This window comes from Eubalaena glacialis, chromosome 1 (genome assembly GCF_028564815.1).
Source record: "Eubalaena glacialis isolate mEubGla1 chromosome 1, mEubGla1.1.hap2.+ XY, whole genome shotgun sequence".
Taxonomy (NCBI): Eukaryota; Metazoa; Chordata; class Mammalia; order Artiodactyla; family Balaenidae; genus Eubalaena; species Eubalaena glacialis.
Window position 1 is genome coordinate 113,244,616 of NC_083716.1, and position 26,300 is coordinate 113,270,915.

General features: G+C 63.5%; 2 protein-coding genes across 5 annotated transcripts in view; one reads left to right on the top strand and one right to left on the bottom strand.

The window, feature by feature from the left end:
• Positions 1-6,093, top strand: part of LIMS2 (LIM zinc finger domain containing 2) — a 40,892-nt gene extending 34,799 nt beyond the window's left edge. For all 4 annotated transcript variants that reach the window (XM_061183017.1, XM_061183019.1, XM_061183018.1 and 1 more), the window contains exons 5-10: positions 1,803-1,952; positions 2,621-2,771; positions 3,654-3,746; positions 4,324-4,372; positions 4,539-4,614; positions 5,234-6,093. In XM_061183017.1, the coding sequence (XP_061039000.1) occupies positions 1,803-1,952; positions 2,621-2,771; positions 3,654-3,746; positions 4,324-4,372; positions 4,539-4,614; positions 5,234-5,381 (667 nt within the window). In that variant the 3' untranslated portion in view covers positions 5,382-6,093. The remainder of the gene's footprint in view (positions 1-1,802; positions 1,953-2,620; positions 2,772-3,653; positions 3,747-4,323; positions 4,373-4,538; positions 4,615-5,233) is intronic.
• Positions 6,094-6,660: 567 nt separating this feature from the next.
• The window catches only part of MYO7B (myosin VIIB), a 99,500-nt gene continuing 79,860 nt past the window's right edge, over positions 6,661-26,300 (bottom strand). The window contains exons 27-48 of the mRNA XM_061199089.1: positions 25,921-26,047; positions 23,966-24,085; positions 22,727-22,900; positions 21,916-22,143; positions 20,447-20,614; positions 17,189-17,306; positions 16,975-17,101; positions 15,735-15,901; positions 14,566-14,747; positions 13,520-13,650; positions 13,047-13,204; positions 12,735-12,888; positions 12,071-12,226; positions 11,095-11,200; positions 10,169-10,282; positions 9,864-9,951; positions 9,068-9,174; positions 8,410-8,595; positions 8,067-8,183; positions 7,763-7,846; positions 7,460-7,579; positions 6,661-7,047 (exon numbers count right to left, since the gene is read on the bottom strand). Coding sequence (XP_061055072.1) covers positions 6,946-7,047; positions 7,460-7,579; positions 7,763-7,846; positions 8,067-8,183; positions 8,410-8,595; positions 9,068-9,174; positions 9,864-9,951; positions 10,169-10,282; positions 11,095-11,200; positions 12,071-12,226; positions 12,735-12,888; positions 13,047-13,204; positions 13,520-13,650; positions 14,566-14,747; positions 15,735-15,901; positions 16,975-17,101; positions 17,189-17,306; positions 20,447-20,614; positions 21,916-22,143; positions 22,727-22,900; positions 23,966-24,085; positions 25,921-26,047 — 3,034 coding nt within the window. The 3' untranslated portion in view covers positions 6,661-6,945. The remainder of the gene's footprint in view (positions 7,048-7,459; positions 7,580-7,762; positions 7,847-8,066; positions 8,184-8,409; positions 8,596-9,067; positions 9,175-9,863; positions 9,952-10,168; positions 10,283-11,094; positions 11,201-12,070; positions 12,227-12,734; positions 12,889-13,046; positions 13,205-13,519; positions 13,651-14,565; positions 14,748-15,734; positions 15,902-16,974; positions 17,102-17,188; positions 17,307-20,446; positions 20,615-21,915; positions 22,144-22,726; positions 22,901-23,965; positions 24,086-25,920; positions 26,048-26,300) is intronic.

Consider the following 26,300-nt stretch of genomic DNA (forward strand, 5'->3'; position numbering starts at 1 on the left):
CTCCCCGCTGTGACCCAGGGTGGCTGTCTGGGAGAACTGGCTCATGGTGACTTGAAATGTGGGAGTCTGGCTGGCTGCTGTCGGGTGACTGATGGCAGTGGTTTTAAGGGCATTGACCGTTGCAACAGAATTTTGAGGAGTTGCGCTAATTTCTATATCTTTGAAACAAAAAGCGTTCCGTATGGGTTGCATGTTGTCCTACTGCTAAAGACGAGTCACCAGGATTGGAGTGGGGTTGTAGGGAATAAATGCCCTGTCTGTGGCAGAGATGCAGCAGGCGGCAGGCATGGGAGTGGCAAGGCCCCGCCGTGGCAGGACGCCTGGGATGGGGCTGGGGCACAGGGTGTCTGGGGGAGACTGGGGCGGGGAGAACCCACTGGGCTTCAGGGATCTGGGGACGGAAGGGAGATGGGGACTGAAGCCACGGGCCACGTCAGTGGCCCCTGGGCCGGTAGGGTGAGCCGGGGGTCCCAGGCCAGGAGACGACCTTCCAGTCTCGGTGGCCACGTCGTCGTGGGGAGATGACGCCCGCCGTCCTTCCCTTCTTGACTTTTACAATCATTCACCCACTTACGCATCAGAAGACCTGCCCTGAGCCGCTGCCCTGGGTGGGGCACACAGGGTCCGGAAGAGCGCAGCTGGGAGCTGGTCAGCAGCTTAGCAGGTGGCTGCTGGGCTCTCCCTTGGGCCCCTTGCCCTTCACCCCGGGGAGCTAGGACACACTCAGGGCAAGCACAGGGCAGTCCAGACCCAAACGCGGTAGGAGACACTGCGGTCAAGGGCATGGATGCTGAGTTGGCTGCCCTGGCACCTAGGATCTGCCCACCACACCTGCTTGGGGGTTCCTGAGTCTGAGAGTCAATCTCTTAAGTGGACTCCCTGACCTGCCTCTAAAAGAGGCCCACACCGGTATCAGGTGGCCGGGAGGCTGGTGAGAGTGGGTTGGGGACCTGGAAAGGGAGGGAAGGAGGGCCCGGATGCTGAGAGCACTTGCAGACTGGGTGGCAGGTGGGGGATGGGAGCAGTGCACTGGGGCCTTTGTGCGTCTTCGCCCGGGGACCCTGAATCTAAATTCCTGCCGCCTTTGAGGCCCAAGGAAACAGAAACCATGTTGATTTCTCTCTCGGTAGAGACCACAGCTGTGGCCCAATGGAGGGAGTAGCATCAGAAATTACTCTGAGGTCTTCACAAAAAAGACTCTGTGATGACAGTTCCTGGGTCTGGGGGCCTCCATCTGACACAGCTGCGCTTGTCTTTGGAGACAGAGAGAGCCTGTAGACGTCCGGGTTCCTCTTTGTCGGGCCGACCCCTGAGGAAGTAGGCGTGCAGGCCCAACGGGCCTGGCACTCCTTGGCCCCTGGGCTGGGCACGAAAGTCACTATACGGTTACTCGTGTGTGTTAAAAGACATTTGAAAAATAAAATGAAATTTTCAGCAAATGTCCATGAAATGTCTGCTCTCGTCCACACACGATGTCCTAGGCTCAGAAAAAGCGTAAAGGAGAAAAGCACTGCATTTGCTGTACTGTCCAAACATGGCAAACACCAGCATGCTGCTGTGTTTCCTGCTGGTCTTTGTCCCGTGCAGAGGCTCCTTTCAGAGGGTGCACCCGTGGCCTTCCCGGACGCAGGACTGTTAGCTTGCTTTTCTGGACCACCGAGCTGAGCTCCCGAGGCTTCCCGGCAGGCGTCCGTTCAAGCTGCGGGCGGGGGCTGGGGGCGTCTTCTCCAGGGAGGTGGCCCAGGCTGCCTGGGGAGGAAGAGGAGCGGCTCTGCCCCTGACCCCCACCTCACTTCTCACAGGCACCTGTGCCGACCCTGCCACAACCGTGAGAAGGCCAAGGGCCTGGGCAAGTACATCTGTCAGCGCTGCCACCTGGTCATCGACGAGCAGCCCCTCATGTTCAGGAATGATGCCTACCACCCAGACCACTTCAGCTGCACCCACTGCGGGTAGGTGCACAGCCGGGGCCCGGCTGACCGGGAAGGTGGAGAGCCGGGTGGAGGTGGGCCGGCCGCCCGGGGCAGTGATGGGGTGGGAGGGGAGCACCAGGGGGGCAGAGAGGGGCGTCCGGAGAGTGGGGTGCAGGGGCAGGTAGAACGGGTCCGGGAGGGCACTGCTGCAGGAAACGCGTCTCTCAGGGGAGACTGATGGGAGGACTCACAGGTGAGGGTGGGTGAGGGAGGGCTGGGCGCCCCCGGTGAAGCAGAGAGGAGGGAATCACAGGTGCGGAGGGTGAGCGTGAGGTGGAGTGGATGAGGGAGGAAGGAGAGGCCACGGAGCCATCCCTTCGTGCCGGTCCCAGACGCCCAGTCTGGTCTGGAGGGCGGGGGCCCGGGGAACAGATCTGTGCCGGACACAGGCCGCCTTCTGCAAGGGCCGGGCGGGAATCCTGTGCCCTGGGGCCCGTCTGGGGCACAGGAAGTCTCCAAAGAGAGCAGAGATGAAAGCAACGCCTGTCCCGGGCGCTCTGCTGGGACCGAGCTGGTGGGGGGTGGAGGTGGCGGGCGTGTCTCAGGGAGCTGCTTCCCTGGCGCTGGAGGGGCTGGGGTGACCCTCCCAGCACGACAGGCCACGGAAGGGCAGGGTGGTCACCCGGGGGCTTCACGCCGTCTTCCAGGAAGGAGCTGACTGCAGAGGCCCGCGAGCTGAAGGGCGAGCTCTACTGCCTGCCCTGCCATGACAAGATGGGTGTCCCCATCTGTGGGGCCTGCCGCCGGCCCATCGAGGGCCGTGTGGTCAATGCGCTGGGCAAGCAGTGGCACGTGGAGGTGAGCGAGGCCAGCCGGACAGCAGGTGGGCGCCCCGGCTCCCGTCCCCAGCCAGCCTGGCCCCGAAGCCCCTCCACACGCCCTCCAGCCCCCAGGCCACGGGGCCGGCTCCCAGCGGGGACCTTCCTCGTGGGTGCTACCCCTCCTCACCCCTGGTCTGGGACAGGTCTGTCCACGGGACCCAGGAGACTTGAGCCCACAGGCCATGGCCGGGCAGGCACACCCCCTCCCTCCCTCCCTCCCCATCCTGGCCTTCTAGAGGATTCCAAAGTCATGAGAACACCTTGGGGATACTGGCCCGGGGTGCCCTGTGGGATTGCTGTTGATGGAAGTGGCTGCGTGTCTGGCCCACCTGCAGGCGAGGTGCTCAGGTGTGTCCGACTGGCTGTCCGGGAACACTCACCCCTGCGCCGGGGGCTCTGATGGCCTTAGGGACACCACCTGGCAGGGAGGCGTGCAAGCCCGTGACCGGGCCAGCTCTGTGTCCCCCAGTCTCTGCCCTGGGCGGCCTCTTTGCGAGGGTCCTGGCGCGGCCCCCGGTCCCCCGGGGGAGGGTGAATCCTCACACGCCACAGCCTCCACGGGCGGAAGGTGTGCCCGGTGACTCTGGGCCTGTAGAGGTGTGTGCACCAGAGGCAGACAGTGCAGCCTGCCATGGCCCGGGCACCTCGCCAGCCCCGACACGGGGGCCGAGGGCGCCCCGTGGGCCTGGGGAGGATGCAGCGCCACCGGGCATCAGGGAAAGAGTGGGGTCTGCTGACCAGGAGCAGTCCGTGGAGGTGTCAGCCCAGCGAGGTCCCCCGCCCACCAGCCTCCGCTTCCTGGCTGTGTGCTGGGAGGTCGCTCCAGGCCTGACGCTGCCCTCCCTGCCCACCCCCCCAGCACTTTGTCTGCGCCAAGTGTGAGAAGCCGTTCCTGGGGCACCGGCACTATGAGAAGAAGGGCCTGGCCTACTGTGAGACCCACTACAACCAGGTAGGGCCCGGGGCAGGGGAGGTGGGAGCGCGGGGAGCCGGCAGGGCGTGGGCTGTGTGAGTGGCAGGAAAGGACATGGGGCGGCCCCCGGTGCCCTGCCGTGGGTGCTGAGGCCAGGCCGGTGAGCTCAGGGTCTCGGGACCGGGGCAGCCCTCTCGGCCTCAGTGTCCCCATTTGAGAAACGTGCCTTGTGGCTCAGGCCTGCCCCAGGCACTGAATGAGATGGCAGTGTGAAGTCCTGGGCTCTCGGGGTGATGTGTACCACCATCTCCTCCCCCCTTCCAGGCCTGGCAAAGCTGCCCAGCTGTTCTGGCACAGAGGACAGGGTTACTGCCTTGCCCACACTTCTCAGGACACGGGCGGGAGCAAAGGGGCCTTAGGGGGAGCAATGCCTCCACCTGCTGTCTTTCCCAGGGGGTAGTTCTGATGGGCCCTCAGGCCTGAGGCTGTGCCCTGGCAGGAGGCCCAGGTGGCTGATGAGAGCTGCCCTTTGCGGGGGCGGGTGGGGGCCACACCCCTGGCCCTGGGCTGGGGGCACGAATGCCTGCAGCGTGTTTAACACCCGCTCTGTCCACAGCTCTTCGGGGACGTCTGCTACACCTGCAGCCACGTGATAGAGGGCGATGGTAAGGCCCCTCTGTCCCCGTGCCCGCTTCCCGCCCCAGGCCCCGTTCCCCCGCGCTCTCTGGGCTGTGGGTCCTGCAGCTGCGCGCCCAGCTGGCCCTCCGTGTGCACAGCTGGGCCTGTGGCTGGCCTGGGGGGGGCCGCTAAGCCCCCATCTGCCCCGCACAGTGGTGTCGGCCCTCAACAAGGCCTGGTGTGTGCACTGCTTCTCCTGTTCCACCTGCAACAGCCGGCTCACCCTGAAGTAAGTTGTGCTGGCTCCCGGGGGTCGGGGGCCGAGGGGGGCGGAGACCTGCAGGGCGTCCCCCTCCCTCCTCCTGGAGCCCGTCGGGGGCTCGGGTTGGAGTCGGCTTGCCATGGGCTCTTCTCTTCATCGCAGCTTCCCTGGGGATGCAGTGGGAGCAGGGGCAGCCCCAGCCCCGAGAAGGCAGGTCCAGGGACGCCCCCCCAGGGCACAGAGGGAGGAAGAGTCACATGGCCCTCCAGCACTCGGAAGGGCGCTGGCCTCTGGGAGGGAAGGACGCTCTGGCTCAGGGAGCAGGGTGCTCAGAGCCAGAGGAGCCAGACCTCACCTAGGAGGCCGAGGGGGGAAGGGCAGCTGGAGCGGGGAGGGGAGGGGAGGTGCGGCCCGGCTTCTGAGGACAAGAGGGAAGGTTCTGGAGTTCCAGCATTCAAGAGAAGTCTCTAGGCAGAAAGGGAAGCCTGGAGGCCCATCTCCTCGTCTCCCATGGCGTCCGGCCAGAAGGTGCCCCCCGGACCTGGCCGGCTGGCGGGGGACAGGCTGTGGCAGGGGGAGGTGGCGGGCTCTGGGCCGGGGGTCCGAGGAGACCCCGGCTCTCCTGGCCGCTGCCCCTCCTCCCCAGGAACAAGTTCGTGGAGTTCGACATGAAGCCCGTGTGTAAGAGGTGCTACGAGAAGTTCCCGCTGGAGCTGAAGAAGCGGCTGAAGAAGCTGTCGGAGCTGGCAGCCCGCAGGGCGCAGCCCAAGTCCGCGGGCCTCCAGCCGGCCTGAGAGGCCCGCCCGCCGCCCGCTCCCGGCCCGTCGTCCTCCTGCCCCCCGCGGCTTCGCTGCCCGCGGCTTCGCTGCCCGAACCTGTGGCTTCTCCCTGCCCGTCTCTCTGCTCAGCATCTTCTTCCCCCCACCACAAGGCATCCCATCCCTCCCCGCCTCCTTCCACGAGGCCAGAGGCCACGGGGCAGGGGCCTGGGCGTGGCAAGCCTGTGACAGGTCCTCGTCCACAGCCTCAGCCCGAGGTCTTCCAGGGACAGAAGCAAGTAGGGCCAGGGTCACCTGGGCCGGCCTGTCCTGACCTGTCCCATCCCCGCAGGAGGCCTCGTGGCTCACATTCTGTGGCAGCGTGGCCAGCCTCCGCCCCCCGTGGCACGGGTGTAGCCCACGGCCAGGCGGCCGCCCAGACCCCAGGGCCACGTGGGTGGGCGCCCCCGGGGAACCACCCTGCGGTCCCCCGACCACGCACGCGCTCAGCCAAGCAGGAGCCTCGTGCCCAGACCGGGCCGGCAAGTCCTGGTCCTTCAGCCCACGCAGCAGCAGGAGGGCCCCACTCACCCCGCCGCCAGGCACACGCTGACTCCCTGGGTACGGCCTGGGGCCAGGAGGTGGTGGGCTCTGGTGGGTGGCTCGTTCCTGCCCTCCGGGGAAGACAGCGTGGGACCCTGGTGTTGGGACTCACACTTGCACAACGAATGAAGGCTTCTCTACACGACCCCAGGGCTTGTGTGGTTTGTGACACTGCGCTGGACACGCTGCCTCAGGGTTAGGGAGACAGACGCCAGACTGGACAGGCGTCCCAGGGCCAGGCTGCCAACAGAGACCCTAAGTCCTTGAAGGCTGGCCCGGTGGGTGGAGTCGGGAGACAGGGTCCGACAGGGCTGGCCGGGGCCGTGGGCGCCCAGCCCAGGCTCCGACGCCCTGCATCCAGCTCCGCCCTTGGGGCAGCAAAGCCGGCGGCCACCTCCACCAGACCCTCCTGGCGGCAGCCCGTGTCCAGTGCCGGCCGGGGGGAAGGAGGAAAGGTGTGCAGAGGGGCCCGTAGAAAGCATCTCAGCAGTCTGAGAAGCAGGAAGGGAAGGAGAGAGGGGGGTGGAAGGAAAGGGAGGAGGGAGACACGAAGGAAGTCACTCCCTGAGAACGGAGCTGTTCTCCGCTGGGCCTGGACGGGCCGCAGTGCTGTTTGCTTTCTCTGGAAGGAACCCTTTGCTGGACCTCCTGCCCACCCGAGCCCCAGCCCAACCCTACCCTCGTCTTTCGCTGACACTCTCCCCACTGCTCCGCGGAACTTTTATTGAGCATTCCTGGGGGGGGTGGTCCTCCCCGCCATCCATCCATCGGCCTGGAGGCCTGCCTGTCCCGGCCCCACCCTTCGGCCCTCAGAGTCAGCACCCGGGGGGAGGGTCCCCTGGGGTGCCACAGGGTGGTGCTGGGGGTTCTGGGGAGAGGGTGACTTGAAAGCCCGCCACCAGAGGGCAGGCCTTGGGCCCAGAGAAGGGCCCTCGGGAAGTGCCTCCAGGACCCCCCGATTGCAGAGGGTGGCTGAATGGGCAAGAGGGCCCCGCTGCTAGGGATTGGCCGGGACTGAGGTCCGGGGGCCCCGCTGCTTGTTCACGGTGCTCAGCAGCTGCTGCACGTACGAGGTCAGCAGGTCGTCCATCTTGTAGCCCTGGACGGGGGGAAGGGTGGGGTCGGAGTCTGAGGGGTACAGCTAAGTGGGGCTTGGGCCAGCGCTTGCGGGGCCCAACCTCTGCCTCAGTGACACACCGGGCAGGGCGTGAGGAGAGAAACAGGGCTCCTGCGGCCGGGCCCCGAGTCCCCTTCCCTCCCTGGACCACAGGCCCCCCCTGCCGGGCCTTGTTGCCCCCCTGGGTGACACGCCCAGCCCTTCCTGAGCTGCACCTCCTTCCTCTGCTGGCCCAGCCCGGCCTGCCCACCCCAGGCATGGGGGCCACGTCCTCCCAGGGAGCAACTCGCCCGGTGGCCAGGGGCGTTGGGTCAGGGTCGGGGAAACCCAGTGTCCGGAGCCTCTGGGTCCTTTGTGTGTGGGCTGGGAGAAGCCCCCCGGGCCCCGGGCTCACCAGAGAGGTCTCACACAGCAGGCGGCTGCCCCGGCCCAGGCTCCCCAGCACCATGTGGAAGTAGGTGCTGCCGCTGCTCCAGCTGGCAATCTTGGTGAAGGGGTAGGTGGTGAGCAGGTCCTGGGGGCACAGCGGGCGGGGGTAGGAGCCAACCAAAGCCCAGACGGCCCAGGGGCCCTGAGTCTGAGCTGCTGCCCGGGGTCCTCCAGAGCCCACAGGGCCACGTGTGGGAGGCCAGGAGGGCAGCCCCACCTGCGCAGGGGCCCCAGGACCCTGGCGCAGTCCCCAGGGTCCTGCCACTACCTTGGTCTTGGGGTGGATGAGCAGAACCCCGTGCCGGTTGATGGCGATGACGATGATGTCCGGGTAGGAGGGCTCCGAGGTTTGCTGGGGAGGGAGGGGGGTCACAGTGATCACAGCGCAGCCCGGGAGGCCAGGCGGCCCCTCCCTGAGACGCACGCACGCACACACATGCACACTTGCTCCCCCAGACCTGGCCGCTGGCCCTGCCCATGGCGTGTTTGGGGGAGAAGCTCAGGCTGCTGGGGCCAGAGCCGGGCAGGGCCTGCGTGGCTAGGATGGCCGGGCTTGGGGCGGCGCGGCCTACCTTCACCTCGAAGAAGGCGGACCCGAAGGTGGGCCACCGGCAGATCCACTTCAGGAAGGCCACCTTGGCCTCCTCCACTGTCATGTCCCTGTGCTTGTCACAGGCCAGGAGAATGCGCTGGGGGAAGCAAGGGCCAGTGAGGGCCTGAGTGGAGGCCACTGCCCGACCGGGCTGCCACACAAGGCCCCGAGGTCCTGGCCCAGAGCAGCAGCTTTTGCCGGAGGCCGTGGGCAGCGCGGGGAAGGCGCTACCGCGGACCCAGGCCACCCCCCACGGTGGCACCTGGGCGGGGTCCCTGTAGGGGCAGCAGCCGAGGGCCCCCTCCCCAGCCCCTGCCAAAGACCTTCTTCCAGTCCTCTGAGGACATCAGACGTGCGAGGTTCTCAGGCACGAGTTCCCTCAGGACCTTGGGCATGCTAGCTAGCTGGGACCGGTCATTGCCAAACTGGGCCTTGTAGATGAGGCCTGCCAGGTGGATGACATCCTCCTGCGAACACTTGTGGAACCCACGCAGGTACTTGGGTAGCTCCTGGGTGAAGGACAGCTGGACTTTAGGCTGCAGCCACCCTCGGCTTCACACTCATGTGGTAGCCCGCCCCCATCCAGGAAACCGAGCCCGCAAAAAGCTAAGGTCCTCAGGGTAAGGTGTCCCGCAGAAGGAAGGCCGCTGAGTGGAGGCAGGGCTCCCTGCCGTCTCGCCGTGGAGGCCGAGGCCTGCTCTACCCCTTCAGGGCAAGGGCCAGTGCTCCACGGCCTGCAGGACCCCCTGCGCCTCCCCGCCCTGGCAGGCACGCTGCAGGTGCTGGTACGGCCGCTGTCTCCAGACACCGCTGTCCCTCTGCGCCTGGCTCCAGAGCCCTCAGGGGCACGGCTGGCCCACTGTGAAGCCCTGGGCGGGAGCTGGGTGCCCAGGGGCAAGGCGGCCGTGCTCCACTCTCAGGGCAGGTGTGGGCTGGAGCGAGGGTGGCCCCAACGCCCACCAGGAGGGGCGGCCCGGGTACCTGATGGTAATGGAGTATGGTGTCTGCCTTCACATCTCTCCCTGGGGCCACGCTGAGCCACAGTTTCCGCATAAAGTACACCTGGTAGGGGAGCGTCACAGCGGCCCCTGGACAGGGGCGGCAGTGAGCACCAAGCCTGTCCCTGGCCCAGCAGGCCCGGGGCGCTGCCCGCCCACCCCCGCACCCTGCCCCTTGGCCCCTCGCATCGCCGCTGTGTTTGCTACCGCGGCCTCCCCAGCTGGAAAGCCTCCACGCCTCTTCCTCCCTGGCCCCCAGCTCTTCCACATCCCTCAAGATGAGTGTAGAAGCCCCCTCCTCCAGGAACATTCCCGGATCTCCCCGTGGGGTCAGGCCCCGTTCTGCCCGCTCTGCCCCCATGCACCCTCCATCACCCGCAGTCCCGCCATGTGTTCTAGGCCTGCCACATGCCCGGCCCCTGCCGGAGTTGGGAGAGCTCCAGGGGCAGGGCCTGACCGCCTGGCCCTAGGCCTGGCGTACCCATGACCCAGGGAACATGAAGGGTAATGAGAATGAATGAATAAGTGAATGGGCATAGCCATGCAGGAGTGGCGCGGGGAGCCGCCTGACCCTGGCCCAGGAGGCAGACAAACCCTGCCCCGCTTCACATCCCGGCAACACCCCTTCCCCGCCCCACCTCTCCTTCCCGGCCTCCTGGCCCCTCCCCTCCTTCCCCGCCCCCCTCCTCCTTCCCGGCCCCATCCCTCCTTCCCGGCCCCTCCCTCCTTCTCCGCCCCTCCCCTCCTTCCCCGCCCCACCCCTCCTTCCTGCCTCTCACCTTCCTTCTGGGGCTTGTTCTTCTTCACCCAGTCGGCCACCTGCCTCAAGGAGTCAAAGAAGAAGTCTCCCTCCTTCTGGCTGATGACCTGGGGCAGGTGGAGAGGAGGGCACAGGGAGGCATGCAGGTGTGTGGCATCCAGGGACCCATCTCTAGCCTGGGAGGCTAGGTGCCGCACTGGGGCTCCGACCCCTCCCGCCTACGTCCCTTCAGCCTGTGTGCCGCGGGGGGCCTGGCCCGGCGCAGGTGGGAGACCCCCGCCCGGCCGCCCTCCCTCCCGGCCCCTGGCCTGCTGGGCCGCGTACCTTGTCCGCGATCTTGATGAAGAGGCTGCAGCCCTCCCAGGAGGCGAGCTGCAGCCGGGCGGCGATGCTGTCGCACACCTCCCGCACCCGGGTATTGGTGCCCACCTCCAGCATCTGGGCAGAGAGGGGGCAGGGGAACGTCTCAGGACGCGGCTCGGCCCGGGGTGACCCTCAACAGCCTGCTGGCTGGGGCTGGGGTCGCGCCTGCCCTGTCCTGAGAAGGGCAAGACTCCCTCTCTGGAAACCTGGCCGGATGTGTGCGCTGTTTGGTCACAAGGCTCACTGTCTTGGGGTCTCAAGAGTCCCAGCCTTTTGAACTTGCTCTGAGAGCCTGCCGCCAGACTGTGGGAACTTTGTCAAGGCCACAGCCCGCTTGGGGAGGGCTGTGAGGGCCCCCTCGCTGCACTGCTGCCCCTTGGCCGAGGGTCTCCCGCCTCCCACCTGTCCCCTCCGCCGTCCCCAGAGGCTGACTGGGCTCTGTCCGCAGGCACCCCATGGCGGCCCTTGCTCACCGTGTCCCGGGGCCGGGTCGGAAGCCCGAGGGGCCCCCAGGCCCTGGGACTCAGCCTTGTTGCCCAGCCCTGTGGCCTCTTCTCCCTTGTGCCCGGCCTGGAATGCCCCCCCACACCTTTGGGACGTCCGGACTCCTGACTGCACTACAGCCTCCCCGGGGCCCACCCCTCCCCTGTGCAGCCCGGAGCACCTGAGGGCGCCCAGCACTCAGTTCATGCTCATGGGGACCGGGGTGGGGTGAAGCGGTAGTTTTGGGGGAGACAGGGCAGGGCTAGGAGAGCGCTGAAGGGGAGACCATCCACTCTATATTGGAAACAGCCGTGTCCGGCGGTGTCTCCCGGCTCTCTTCGGGTGACCCCCGTGGGGAGGGACCTTGCTCCGGCTGCGGGTCCCTGGGGGGTGCAGGGGCTCACCTCGCTCGTGTCGTTGGGCAAGCAGATCTTGTGGCATATACGGGAGATGTTCTGCTCCACGGCCTCCACCTCCACCTGGTGCGGGGGCTGCTTCCGGGGCCCCGTCCTGGAGCAGACAGTGCACGCTGCACCTGCCACCCGACACCCTCACCTGGGCCCAGCCTGTCACCAGCCTCTAAGCTAAGCTCTGTGCCAGGTACAAAACAAAAGCCAACCCCGAGACCACCACCGTTCCCTGGGGGCTGCCCTGCCTGCGGTGCTGGGCACATGGCCTAGAGGAGGCAGCAGCGGCCAGCCTGGCCTCCCCTCCCAGGTGCCCCGAGGTTCTGAGGACACACATGGGGAGGGGACCCAGGCTGGCCAGGGGTCCTGGGCCCGGCACCAGTAGGCAGGGTGGGTCGTGTTCTCATTCCCACACAGCTGGGCGGGGGCTTGGGGATGGGGACACCCACCTTCCCCACCGCGACCCAGGCTGCCACTCACTGTCACGTCTGCTCACCAGGTCACCCCACCCTCTCCCACAGACACAGGAGACCAAGCCAGGGCTGGAGGGCAGGCAGAGCCGGGGAAGAACTGCAGGATGGGCTGGCAGGGATGGGTCTGAGCTCAACTCCTGTGGGCTGGGCTAGGAGGACACACAGGTGGCTGGGGACATCAAGGTCATCCTCTGGCCTCAGGGTAGTTCCTTCTCTGCCCTGGACAGGCAGCCACGGGGGCAGGAGGAGCTCGTGGCCGGAAACCTCCACCGACCAGCCTGGCCGCCCTGCAACCCTCTGGGGCCTCACTCTCCGTCTTCCTCCCCGGCTGCTGGGACCTGGTCCCGCCTCCGCAAACTGACACCAGCTTCTAGAGAGGAAGCCGAGTCTGGCTCCACTGGCGGGTGTCCCCACTGGACCATGAGCTCCTGGAGGGCCGGCGGGGCCCCTCGGCATCCCCAAGCCGACGTTCCCGGGGGCCTAGGAGCTGTCAGGCGCACCTCAGGACCCTCTGGATGCGGCGGCTGCAGTCGGGGGCCAGCATCTTCCTTCTCCGCGTGTCTATGAATTTCTGGGCGTGGGGCAGCAGCGCCTTGCCGGGCGGGAAGAGGCCAGTGCAGAGCCACAGCAGCTGCCAGCCCCGCTCCTCGCTGTGCCTGCAGGTGGAGCGCTGGTCAGCCCAGGAGGGGCCCCTCCCAGAAGCCCGGGCCAGCCAGGCACCTCGGGGAGATGGGGCTTTTTAGGATTTATGCTATGAGCTGAGGCCTGCCTGAGGCCCTGGGCAAGGCAGCCGCTGCTCTGCTGCCAATGCCGCCAAGGCTTCCCTGCCCACGAGAAGGGGAGGGGGTGCTATTGTGCCCATCTTGTGGAGTAGGGCACGAGGTTTAGAGAGGCCAGGGCCTGCCCAGGTGACAAAGGAGAGAGGGGGAGAGGCAGGGCCCAGGGCAGGTCTGCCTCCCCGCCGGCTCTGGCCAGCCTAGGAAGTCAGGGACACACCGGGTCCCAACCTTCCCACCGTTACTGCGAGGGTCGCCTCTATGAGGGGCCACCTCCCCCTCTGAACAGAGGACACAGCCTCTGGGGGCTTGGGCGAGGCCTGAGGGGGCCCTGGGCATGGCAACCCACGCGCGCGGTGCCCTCTGCCCCTCCCCGGTCCCCACAGACCTCTTGGTGTTGTGCGTCAGCTGCTTCAGGATCTGGCAGTAAACCTCATCCTGCAGGGCCGCCTGCTGCAGGGCCGCCGAGAAGATCTGGTCGGTAAGCTCCAGGGAGGTCCAGGCCTTCCGAGAGGGGTAGTCGCCCATGTACTTGAGGATGGGTGCGGCCGTCAAGGAGAACGCGCCGGCGGGGCTGCCTGTCACCGCTGACCCCCGAGCCCGGCCCCGCGCGGACCCTGGGGCAGCGCTGTGCCCTGGGAGATCTGGACCCCTGGCGGGCGGGCTGCGGGGCCGGGGCAGGCTGGCCAGGAAAGGATATCGATGAAGATCAGACAGGCGACGTCCCGCAGCTCGGCGTCGGCGTGGACGCGCCCAAGCAGAGGCTGCCGCAGCGGCTCGGCTGAGTGGGCCCACAGGCGGCCCCGGGTCCGGGCCAGGGGCAGCACGGCTCTGCTGACCGTCTCCTTCTCTGGGACCCTGTCCGGGATCGAGGCGGGGGTGAGGGCCCTCCTCACGCCTCCTCTGCCCGTGCTCCTCTCTGTCCCCTCCCCACCATGAGCCACGCGCACACAGTGGCAGGAGAGCCCCGGGCTCCAGTGCAGGTCCCCACGGGGAGGCCCTCTGTGCCCACAGCACTCAGCTCAGAAAGGGGGTGGTCGTGGGAGGGTCAGAGGGTCCCCTCCCTGCCCAGCGAGGCCAGGCGGGCAGTGCACCTGCTTTCATGGCCTCCGGCCCCCGGGGAGCAGAGAGAGGCTGCTTGGGGTGGGTTCTGGGGGTGGGCAGGGCAGTCACCTAAAAAACTCATAGGAGAATTCCTCCAGGGTGTGCAGCTTCTCCTCAGGCTGCTCCTCGGGGGCCGGCTCTGCGGGCCGCCCCTCCTGGGCTGCCAGCTTCCGCTTCTCTGGTGGCATGGCCAGCAAGCTCTGTGAGGGCACGGGTCTGTGGGTGTCCAGGAGCCCCTGCCCACTAGCTCCTCCTGGCCTGGTTGCCTCAGAGACTCGGGAGGGGCCGGACCACAGGGCTGGATAGGCCTGGGTCTACCCTTCTTGTGTCACCTGCTGTGTGACCCAGGATGAGTGACTCAACGTCTCTGAGCCTGTTTCCTTTCCCTTAGGAGGGCTCTCAGGCCCACCACGCTCCCCTTCCCTGGGGCACCTCTCCTCAGGGACATCTCTCACACTGACCCTGCCAGCCTGGCCCCCGACCTCCTTCCGGCCTCAGCACCAGTCCCTCAGGGATGCCTTCCCAGACAGGGCAAGCCCCCGCCCTAGGATTTGCTCCCATAACAACAGGTACTTCTTCTTGGTGGCACTTCGTTCACTTGCCATCAAGTCGTCATTCGTCCCAGTGCTCCGTGAGGGCGGAGATACTACTGTGTTCAATCCTGTACTGCAGGCGCGGGGCACGCAGTTGGCACTCAATACATGCACGCTGGAAGGCCTGTCTGTCCTGTCTCCCTGGGGGGCTGGTCTTGGGGGCTGGGGTGGGGTGGCTGTCAGGGGTAGGGAGACTTGAGCCCCCCTGGGTCAGAGTTTAAATGAGGCTGAGACAAGGACGGATGCATCCCCAGGACACTCCCTGGTGGGAGGGGTGGAAGGAATGCCCATTGATTGAGCACCTACTAAATGCTGAGCACTGCGCCAGGCACTCACTGCACAAGCACTTCCTGCCTCTCCATCACCCCAGAAGGATGACGGGGCTGGCAGAGCTGACGTGACTGCCCAGGATCCGTGAGGTGGGTCCCCCGCCCCTGAGCTAGGACCCCAGGCCGGGCATCTCGGCCACTTCCCCAGGTGCCCACGGGTGCCTAGCTGAGGGCAGGGGAGCATATGAGTTACCAGCAGCTGTGCCGAGGGCTTGGTGACCGTTGGGATGGTGTACAGGCAGGCCGTGGGCACCAGCCCCGTCTTCTTGGTCCTGTCATTCTGGGCCAGGGTCCAGTTCTCAGAGGTCAGCAGCCCCTGCTTCTCTGTCAGGATCAGCAAGTCCCCCTTCTTGAAGGGCAGGAGGGTGGCATCCTCTACAAATCCAGGTCACACAGACACACACACGGGGCAGAGAAGACGCCGTTTCCCAAGGGCTCAGCGGAGGCCACAGGCTGTGCTGGCATCCTGTAGGTCATCTCCTTTGACCAGTGGGAAAACGGAGGCGCAGAGCAGTGGGCCCAAGGCCACCGTGACAGTGAGCTGGTGGTGGGATTCCCAGAGCTCTGGCCCTCGGCGGGCCTGGACAGGCACAGAGCCTGGCGTGGCAGGAGCTGGGGAGACCTGCTCAGACGCCTGACCAGGAGATGGCTGGCAAGCCGGGAGGCAGGTGGACCAAGGGAATAGAATACCAGCTGGCAGTCACCAAGCCTGCCCGGGAGCTGGGTGACCTCTCTGAGCCTGTTTCCTCAACTGTAAAATGAAGAAAGACATCCCTCCCTCCTGGGGCTGTTGTGAGGATGGAATGGGCCCCAGGGACAAAGCTTCTGCTGACGTTTCTTACTGCACTTAAGACCCTGTGCACAGCCCTCCCCTGCCCCCTCCCTCCTGAAGCCTGATTTCCAGCCGTGCTCAGGGAAGCTGTGGCTGAGAACTCTACTGCCCGGGCTCACCCCGCCCCCAACCCCCCTCTGAGCTGTGTGGCCCTGGACAAGTTGCGCCCCTTCTCTGACCCTCCAGTCCTTGCCTGTAAAATGGGACAACAGGGCAGCTGTGGGGATGGTGGGCAAGGCACGGGCGGGTGGCCCAGCTGTTCTCTGCAGGTGAGGGCGCTGGCCCTGCCCGTGCTTCCGGCACGAGGACAGCCCTCAGCGCACTTCACTTTGGAGGGTTTGAGACCCCTCCCGGAGTCCCCTCGTCTTGCACATGGGAAGGCCTTGCCTACCGCTGCCCCCCGAGTGCTTGGTGGCCTCTCTCCCTCTCTCTGCTCGAGTCCTTGTGCCCCGCCTGCCACGTGACCACCGGGACCTGGCACGAGCAGGCCACCCACCTTCACCGGGTCCCCTCCCGCCCTGGCTGCGTACCTGTGGCCTTCCTGTCCTGCAGAGCCATGGCGAACACGGACCTCTCCTTCAAGCCCTCCAGAAACATGGCCACCAGCTCGGCGATGGCCACGCTGCTGGGGGACCTGAACTCGAACTCCTCTTCATGCAGCGTGACGAGCGCCAGCCTCTGCCCACCCTGGGCCTCCCTGAGGGGGAAAGGGGGCAATGTGACCAGAGGTCTGCTCCACCCTCCCCCTGGGTCAGCCCCTCGACAGCCTCGGAGGGGTGACCCGCCTGAGTTACAGATGAGGAAACCGAGCAGCGAGTCCAGAGCCATGGCAGGGCCAGGGGCTGAGAGCAAGTCTGCCCCGGTCCCAGGCCCCGCTGTGTGTGTGGGCAGGTGAGCCAGAGCTTAGGCTCCCATGGGCTCCAAACGCAGTGGTGGTATTGAGCCCCAGTCTGTGGGATCAGCTCCGGGCAGGCAAGGTGGTGGCCAGCGTGGAGGGCCACCACGGGGCCACTGCAAAGAACGGTGGCGCTGAGATGGAGCACCAGCCTGGGCGAGCTTGGGCGAGCTACCCAGCCTCTATGTGCTTCCGTTCATTTACCTGCAGACTGGGGGTGCTGGGGGGACTTACTGGCATAGCAGAGCGCCCAGCACGGTCAGCCTCAGTAAGTGGAGGCCAGCCTGCGCCCTGCACACACCGGTAATGACCACAGTGGCCACGCCACAGCGGGCTGTGCTTTAACCAAGCAGGGGCGCTGGCAGGGCACAAGCAGGCCTTCCCGAAGGGCATGGAGGCCTTCTCAGAAGGTGAGAGCCATGGAGAGCACAGGGACAGGGCGTCCGAGGTCCCACCAGGCGTGCAAGGCCGCCCTAGTGCTGTTCTGTGCCCTGCACATGCAGCCCTGTCCCTCGCTCCCTCTCCCAGATGGCTGGCACCTCCGAGTGAGTGGTTCCCACCCGTGAGAAGGGAAGGAGCCTATAGGTGAACGTACACCCTGGAGGCTGCAAGCTTATGTGCCCCTTTCCAAGGGGGCTGGGTTCTAAAGGAAGCTTGAGAAGGCAACGCGTGATGTGCAGACACAGTGCTGGCCCTGGGACAGCGGAAGGTGGGTCCCGATCCAACGGCCATCACACCACACGTGTGATGTGGTATGAGCCAGCCGGGCTCCCAGGGACAATGTCCCTCCTCCTCTCCCTGTCTCTCCTGCAGCCCCCAAGGGCTGAGGCTGTGGGGAGAGAGAGATTTGGGGCCTCTTCCCTCAGGGCACCCACCTGTTGGTGATCAGGCTCATGACCTCTAGGAAAGAGAGTTCTAGCAGCATCTTCTCCTTCTGGTCCAGGAAGTACAGCCCCTTCCAGTTAACAGCCAAGATCAGCTGAGCCTTGGGCAGTCGGGGGCCTGGCGGAAGGAGACAGAAGTGTGAAGCCTGGGCTGGCCCGGGGTGTGGGCCCAGCTGCACCCTCTTACCCAGTCAGACACCGTTACCTGAGAGTGTGGTGACCTCAAAGAGCCGGGAGAAGAGCAGTGGCCACTTCAGGCAGGCGGTGTCCACCACCTGCTCCTGCACGGCCAGTGGCGTGGCCCGCTTCTGGGTGTATGGCGCCTGCTCGGGGGACATGATGATGCGTCACCTCCATCACTCATCATCCCCCACCTAACTACTCACCCAGCGCCCAGGGCGCTCATTCGCTGGATCATTCTGTGAAGCCTCTGCCTAAAGCCAGGCCAGTGCTGGCGAGGGCTGGGTGGGAGGCTCTGGTGGGCTGGGGAGGACCCCTCACGGGCGGTTTTGAGAAGAAAGGAAGGCTTTCCCCTCCTCAGCATCAGAGCTCCAGAGGCTGTAGGGCCAGGCTCCTGCTCGCTGCCTCAGCCTGGAAGACCGTGAGGGTCACGTGCAGGTGTCTGCGGGCCCCCATCTGCGGGCTCAGGCGGGCTCTCGCCGACACTGGCCTCAAGGGGCTGCATGTTGCTCCGTGCCCAAGGCCAACCATGGTGTGTGTGTGTCTGTGTGTTGCTGGTGCCCCCTCTGCCTCTCTTCTGCGGAGCTCTTCGTCTGCACATTTGGGAGGCGTCTTTCAGGGACCTTCACCTCAAACCACCCCCCCACCAAGTCTGGTCTCACCTTCCTTCCTCCCCCGTCCTCGGCTTTTCCCCGCCTTCACCCTCTCCTCTCCCCATGTCACTGCTCTGTGCTCATCGCTGGCTGTAACATCCAACTGAGCTTTCTTGTTAGTGTGTTGAGTAAAATGTTATTTCTCTTGTTCCTACTTTAAAAGGTGGTTGGGTAACATTCAGATACTGGATTGGGGGATGTAAATTGATACATCCTACCTGAGACTTGGCAGTATGCAACGGGTGTCAAGGATTTTAGAACATTCACACACTCTGAAATCCCTTTTCTAGAAATTGATCCTGATGAAATAACCGGCAAACATACAAAAGCTGTATCTACAAAGAGGTTCACCTTGCTGTTTTAACAGTGAAAAATGGGGCATGACCTTAACATTCATCAGCAGGAATCAGTGAAGTGAATTATAACTCATGAATACAGTACTATGCAGCCCTTAAAAACAGACAGATCGGTACTTAGTGACACAGAAGTAGGGCCCCAAACTATTACGTGAAGTAAAGAAGCATGTTTTAAAGTTATCTAATGATAATCCTATTTTTATTTTTTAAAAAAGGTGTGTTTCGGGCTTCCCTAGTGGTGCAGTGGTTAAGAATCCGCCTGCCAGTGCAGGGGACACAGGTTCGAGCCCTGGTCCAGGAAGATCCCACATGCCGCGGAGCAACTAAGCCCGTGCGCCACAACTACTGAGCCTGCGCTCTAGAGCCCGTGAGCCACAACTACTGAACCCGCGTGCCTAGAGCCCGTGCTCCGCAACAAAAGAAGCCACTGCAATGAGAAGCCTGCGCACTGCAAGGAAGAGTAGCCCCCGCTCGCTGTAACTAGAGAAAGCCCACGTGCAGCAACGAAGACCCAACGCAGCCAAAAAAAAAAGGCGTATTTCTCTCACTCCAATCATATGCACGTCTCCGTTGTGTACGTGTGAATAAGGCAGTCTAGAAGGACACACGCCACAAGCTTAAGAGGCATGAGCGCTTTGATGTGATATTACTGGTGGTTTCCCTGTTGTTTTTGTATTTGTATTTTCTGGTTTATTTGGTAATGCCCAGGTTTTAAATGTTTAATGGAAAAAAATCAGTGAAACGGTCCACTTTGGAAAAAGTGTGGTGTGAATTTCCTAATTCTTTACTCTCACCCCAACTCCCCCTTCCCAAATTACGAAGCCACTTCTCACTCATGCTCGTCTGGGGTCATGTGCATCTCTTGTTCCCCTCCATCTCGTACTAGCCCTAAAACGTCCATGGTCTCTCCCCTGTAAACACATCCACTCAGGCTGGGAAACAACAGAAACAACCAACAGGGTTTGCTTCCCCAAATTCCCGTTCAAGGATTGTCCCCAAGGGATGCTAGCCACTGCCTTGTGGAACAGAGCATCTATGGTCAAGCTTGTGTGGGGAACACTGGGTAAGACAATCAGGCTTCTGTCCTGCAGGACTTCTTAGAGCCTTTCCTAAGGGCTGTGCACTGTGACACCCTAAGAGCAGGACAGAGCAAGCTGCATCCCCCGCCGCAGGCGTACAGGACCCTTGTCCACGGACCCACTTTGAGCCCCTCCTTCTGTGTTGCCAGAAAGGACAGCGTGTTGCTTGGCCATCCTCCCTGCCCTTCTCCGCACTTGGATGGCCCCTGCTGCCACTCCCCCGGGGCTTATCTCCCTGCCACTGGGCTGCCAACCCCTGACAAACAGGCGCCATGTTGCCTTCGTATTTCCCACTGCCTGTCCTGTTCTTTCTTGGCCCCCAGTGCAAGTTAATGCAGGGGAGGCATTAACCAAAGGGCTGTATCCTCAGTAACCCCCCGGGCACAGCTCTCCTGCAGCAGCTGCACCAGCCAGCCAGGCCCTCAGAGATGCCTTTGCACCCTCAGGCCACGCTGCAGAGCAAAGCACCCTATGAGGAAGGAGGCTCTGACAGAGAGGCGGGTTGGGGACAGCCCTGTGGGGAGGGGCAGAGAGACAGGGGGACTGAACCAGACAGCCTGTCTTCGTCCCCTCTTGGGGTGGAAGTTCAGGAGCAGCAGAAGCCCCCGCTGGTGCGGGCGATCCCGACAACACGAGCTGGTGTTGGGAGGTGCAGGCAGAGGCTTGGGGAGGAGGCTGTGAGCCTCCGGGAGCCGCCTTCACTTGGTGTGGGCTGACCAAGCAGGGGTAGAAGAGGGGCAGCCCTCCCTGCTGTCCAGAGCCAGCCCCGGGCACACAGGGCCCAGCAAGGGGACACCGTAAGGCTTGGGGCCAGGATGGGGCCTCACAGGGCGGGACTGGTGCCGAGGCAAGGGCGTGCTCGCGGTCAGCAGCTGGGGATGCCCTCTCGCGCCGGAAGGCCAGGGCCCAGCCCAACACTGCAGTGGAGACCAGTGCGGGGCTGAGCTGCCCTGACCTACGCAGGATGCCACCGTGGAAGGAGGAGGGAAGACGGAACGGGCCTGTCAGAGGGAGTGGACCTGAACGAGACTCTTTAAACCTGAAGAGACAGGGCTCTGCTGAGCAGCAAGTTAGTCTCCCAACCCCCCATGAGTGGGGACTCGTAACGGGGTCTCCAACCGTTCTACACACCCAGGGCCCCCAGGGCCCCAAAAAGAGCTGCACAGCCCGAGTGCACAGGCTCTGGGGGGCTGACCTCAGTGTGGGCGGCGGTGACCAGGCTGGCCCACTTCTCTGGGGTCTTGGTCCTGTACAGCTTGGGGGGGACACAGCTGGGCAGCAGCTCCCGGACGGCCTGGCTCCCCACCGAGGTGCCGAGCTGCACGTAGCAGTGTTGGGCCAGCAGTTGCACCAGCTCTTCCTCCTGCACAGCCCGGGGGACACACAGCGGGCCGTGGGGGGGGGCGGCGTTGAGAGCCCACCCTCCCCCAGGACGCCCTCGCCCCGGCACAGCAGAGGTGACCAGCCACCTCCGCTAGGCAGGACCTGCCCCTCCCCCACCACGGCACAACCTCCGCGGGCCCCGACTGGGCCCCGACGCGGGCTGGGCTCCGGCTGGCAGGCAGGGACCTCCCAGCGGCCTTGGCCTGAGCCCTGCGGGGCCTCTGCCTGAGGACAAGGGGGGGATCCCCTGTGGCCCTCTCTTAGCCCTCCGGAGCCAGAGAATGTGTGGCAGGGAGCTCTGAGGCCTGGGTGGAGCCCCAAACACTGCTGTCTGAGTGGGGTGAGTGTGGGCGAGGCCTTTACCCTGTCTCCCCGAGTCCTCACTGGGCAAAGGCGACCAGTGGCCACCCCTGTGTGGCCTCTGCGGGACTCATGTGGGTGGAAGCCTGTGTAAGGCACCAGCATGCACAGCACAGAGCAGGGTTCCTGCTCCAAGCAGCCCTGCTCTTCCCGGGACACCAAAACCTTGCCCGGCCACCTAGCTGCCTGCCCTCTGGGCCCCCTTTTCCCCTCGCCCCTGCCTCTCCCGGCCCACTGCCCCATTCCAGGCCGGCCTCCAGGACTGCCATGGCTGCCTCCGACCTCCAGGGCAGCATCCTCCGATTCAGGCCCGGGAGGTCTGCACCCAGTGAACAGGTGCAGTGCTGCCCTAGGACTTCAGGTGCACGAGCTCCCTTTCCTCCAGTCTCACAAACATACAGAAAGCTCAGGTGACCCTGCACTTTCCAGATGAGGGCCAGAGGCTCAGAGAGGTGACCTAACGTTCCAAGGTCACACTGCCAGGAAGAGGCACAGGTGGGACCTGAACTCAAGTGCCGGGGCTCCAAGGCCATGTTCTTGACCCCCAGGCCCTGCTGCCCCATAAGCAGCTGCCATGGTGAGGCCAGGTGGGCTTGGGGCTGATGGGAGGGCTTCCCCACCTGCTGCAGGTGCCCCAAACCCCAGAGGCTTGAGCAAACCTATGGCTGAGGGACGAGATGGAGGCGGCCGGGCAGGGACAGCTGCGCCCGGAGGGGCCCAGGGACCTGCACTGGTGGACGCACCCCCGGGCCCACTCCTCTCCCCTGGCCGCCTGCCCTCCACGCTCCCCACGGGCATCCCTGGTGGCCGCAGCCCAGCTGCCCTTGCTCTGTCCCCGCCGCCCCTGCGCTGGAACAGGGCGCTTCCTCAGGCTGTCTGATGGGTGGGTCTTCAGGGCCCTGACGGCCGCGGCCCCCTCACCTTCTCGAAGCTGTACTCGCCGGACCAGACTCCGTGGAGGACTTGGTGGTAAATGAGCTGGGTGCTGACCGGGTCCTCCCGGGAGTCGTGCCACGGGGTGAAGAACTCCTTCCGGAAGTAGAGGCGCCAGGGCGCCTGGCGCTCGCTCTCGCCCCTCTCCCGGGCCAGCTGCTCACACTGGGCCATGGCGTCCATCACGTGGTCGCGCCCGCTGCCCAGGGACCAGAACTGAGGCCAGAATCGGGGCGGCAGGGGTGAGCGACTGCTGCGTGTCAGGCCGCCCCACCTGCCCTTGGCACACGGAGGACAAAAGCCCGCTGGACGCCCGAGGGACTCCTCCCCACGGGGCGTGGCCTGTCAATCACCCCCCCCTCAACACTGCCCCCCGCCCGCCCCGCCCACAGGCGGCACATGCCCATGTGACGGGGCCGGAACACTCTGATTGGTTGGTTGGCATGAGCACGTCTCGGTCTGAGGCTGTGGGCATGGGCGTCAGGGCATCTGGGAGGGCGACAATGTGGGGTTCAGGTGGGGCAGTGCTGGTGTGACCTCCGCATTGCTACATGGGAGTCTGAGCTCCCCAGCGTGGGGGGCTTGGAGCAGGATGTGGGCATGGCAGGGGGCCTGCCAGGTGTGCGTGTGACACCGTCTGGGGCCGAGCGCGTGAATGTTGGGGCAGGAGGGCAGGTTGCCTGGTTAGGAGGCATGTCTGTGAGCGGGAGTTTGTGTTCGTATCTGTGTTTGGCAGCTGGCAAGGCGAGCGGTGGCTAGGCTGACAGGCGGGTGGTGGATGGGACCCCCTGGCCAGTACCTTATCGTACACGGCAACCTGCAGGGAAAAGCCCACGTGGTCGCTGAGGCCCTGCTTGTGGGCGATGTGCAGGCAGACTTCCCGAGACGTCGAGGCTGAGTCCACCGAGACGGTCAGGCTCTCTCTAGTCGCCAAGGTCACATGGATCGGGACCTGCTTCTTGGACTTGACAGCCTGGGGACAGACGAAGACTCAGGTCCTCTACCCGGGAGGCTCCTGGACTCAGCTGCCGGCGCTGGTGCTCCCGGAACCCTGGGATGGGAGGCCGGTCCACCGTCCCCTCTTCCCAACCCGCTGCCCCTGCTGGCTCATCCCCATGGGTTCCAGGGGGAGGGGCCTTCTGAAGCCCCACCCGGTTCGGCAGGGAGTTAACAAAAGTCCTGGCCAACGGACATCTGCTACTGAACTGACAGACTGGGCCAGGGCTGCGCCCCTGGGATGCAGCCGGCAAGTGGAAGGCCCAATTTTAACATGAGATCCCTGAGCTTTGGCTGGGTGACTCAGAATCACAGAAAGTCAAAAAGCTCTTGGAAATGGCTGGGTCTCATACTCTGGAACATTTTGGGTCCAAGGAAGCCACTGTTCCTCTCTGTGTACAGCAGGGCATGAGCAGCACCACACCGCTAAGGCAAGTTCACATGCAACCCCAAGGCTCATGGGCAGAGCAGGTAGATAAGGTGGAAGCGGGGAGGCCCTGTGGACTCGGGTGGCAGGGCGAGGATGGGAGGGGGTGTGGCGGGAGGTTACCCTGGTATAGGGCACCATGGGGCACAGACAGTGAGTGCCTTTCAGGAGCTGCAGGTGTAGTGGGGGGCAGGGGTGTCCCCTCAACCCCGCCTGCTTCTGAAGGACCTTTCCTGAGGATACTGCAGGAACTCACAGGTGACACAAACAACATTGCCAACCTTGGTTGGCCACATAAAATGCATATGTCCTTGGGAGGGGTAACGCTTTAAGCAGCCACTCACACCCTGCAGCTAAGGAACTGAGTAGACTTACTTTCCCCTTCAGCTAGTAGGGCCCTAAAGGAATGCCGATTTAGATTGGTGGCGAGGGTGCAATTTTGAAGGCTGGACCAGGCCTGGGTAGGCTGAGCCCCAGGTGGGGCTCACAGGGACCACTGGCACGAAGGCGGTGGACGGGCCCGGAGCACACACTTCCTGCTGGCAGCCCCATGAGCTGTGCTGGAAGAGCCATGACGGCTGGCACCACCCCACACTGACTGTCTCTCGCCCCTACCTGCAGCTCCAGCCAGGAGGGCGGCTCCGTGCGCACCCCGTTGGCACAGGTGCGTCTCAGGCGCTCAGCACAGAAGGGCCCGTAGCCGACTGGCCCTTGACCAATGAAGTTCAGCAGATACTGGTGGGCGAGGAAGGGAAGGGGACGAAGACACTTAGAATAGAGGACACTTTCTACTTACTGTCCAAATTCTAGAAACTGTGATACTGATTGTAACTATGGATGTTGGATGTGTTAACTAACCTTACTTGGCAATCATTCTGTAATACACACCTATGTAAAATCACTACACTGTACACCCTACACTTGAACAATGTTATATGTCAATTATATTTCAATAAAACTGGAAAAAACGTTTAAATGAAAATAAAAATGATAATAGTGTTGGCAAAGGTGCATTGACACGGGGCTCTCACACTGTGAGAAGAAATATCAATTGCACAGCATTTCTGAGGAGCCATTTGTCAATATGTTTTAAATAGTACATAGTTTAAAAATGTACATACTCTTTGACCTAATAATTCAAACCTATGATAAAGGGAGATATATAGTTTTTTTTGTTTTTAATTTTATTTATTTATTTAGTCTTTTGGCTGCACTGGGTCTTCGTTGCTATGCGTGGGCTTTCTCTAGTTGCGGCGAGGGGGGGCTACACTTTGTTGCGACGCGCGGGCTTCTCATTGCGGTGGCTTCTCTTGTTGCAGAGCATGGGCTCTAGGCACGCAGGCTTCAGTAGTTGCAGCATGTGGGCTCAGTAGTCATGGCACGCAGGCCCTAGTGCGTGCGGGCTTCAGGAGTTGCGGCACACGGGCTCAGTAGTTGTGGCGCATGGGCTCTAGGGCGCATGGGCTTCAGTAGTTGTGGCACGCGGGCTCAGTAGTTGTGGCTTGCTGGCTCTAGAGCACAGGCTTAGTAGTTGTGGCGCAGGGGCTTAGCTGCTCCGCGGCATGTGGGATCTTCCCGGACCAGGGCTCGAACCTGTGTCCCCAGCATTGGCAGGCGGATTCTTAACCACTGTGCCACCAGGGAAGTCCCTAAAGTTTTTAATCATAGTGGTGTTTATGGTGATGGGCAATCGGAAGATGGATCCTAAATGTCCATCAACGAGTGAAATACGCGCTGGGACAGCGCTAACAGATGGCATTAGCACTGCCATTTGGGAACAGTTTATGACATGAGAAGACATATAAGATAAGTGAAAGCTGCAGGAGAGCCGATGTTCAAAATATGTTTGACAAGATGCTGAAACAAGGCATTGAAAACCTTTTTGTCTCTCAGAGAGATTCTTTGAGGGGATGCAGCCTGGAAGGGTTTACTGGTGTCAAGGGTGGTCCAGGGCCCAGGGTAGATGGCCAGGGTGACCACACTTCCTGCTGTCCCTGAAGGGACAAGAGGTAGTGAGATTGTTTCCTATGTGATTCCAAGTATGACCCTATCGCACCATAAAAGGCCAGGAATTGTAACAGAAGTTACCTCTGGGTGTGGGGATGACTTTTATTTTCTTTCTAGACTTTCTTCATATCCTACATATTGCTTTTATCATCAGAACCAAAAGGTATATTAGAGTAGCAAAGCCTGGGGCCTCCAACACTTGAAAGCACCTCCCTTGTTAGTTCTAAGGCCTAGAGAGAGATGCTGCAGCCAATCTCTGGTTGGTGCCCACTCCTCAGACTCCTTTGCCTTTTCAATGCCCATTGCACCCATTGTCTCATTGTCTCCTGGTGCCTGAGCCCAGGTAAGATGACCCTGCAGATCCTGATTAGGGGTTGGAAGGAGCATCCTTTTTTATAGACGGGAAACTGAGGCTCAAAGAAGCCCGGGCACTGACACCCATCCTGGCCTGCAGGAGCAGGAGAACTGGGCCATGCATGGGTCAGGATGTCTGGACCTGCTCCAGGGCCCCGGGCCCACCCTCGCTGCCCCCGCCTTCAGCCCCTGCCCCCGGCCCTCCCCACCTTCATGAACCTTTCGGAGGGCGGGAAGCAGCCCAGGCACAGGCCAAGCAGGATCCAGCCCCGGGCCAGGCTGCTCGTTTTGTAGTTCTCCGAGAGCTGCTTGCAGATCTGGCAGTAAATCTCGTCCCTAAAAGACACAGAGCGCTGGGAGGCCAGGCAGGGGGCTGGCTCTGGGGGAGAAGAGGAGACGGGGCACACGGGCACACAGCTCCTTCTGCACCCCTGGGGGCAGATGTGTTTGCAGGGGGACCTCCAGCCTCCTCACCTCCAATTGCTTTTGCTGCACGCCCTCACCTCCCCGTCACATCCAGGCCCACCGTGGACCCTGTCGTCTCCCAGGACTGTGCGCCCTCCAATGTCTCCCCAGTGGGCTCTGTGGC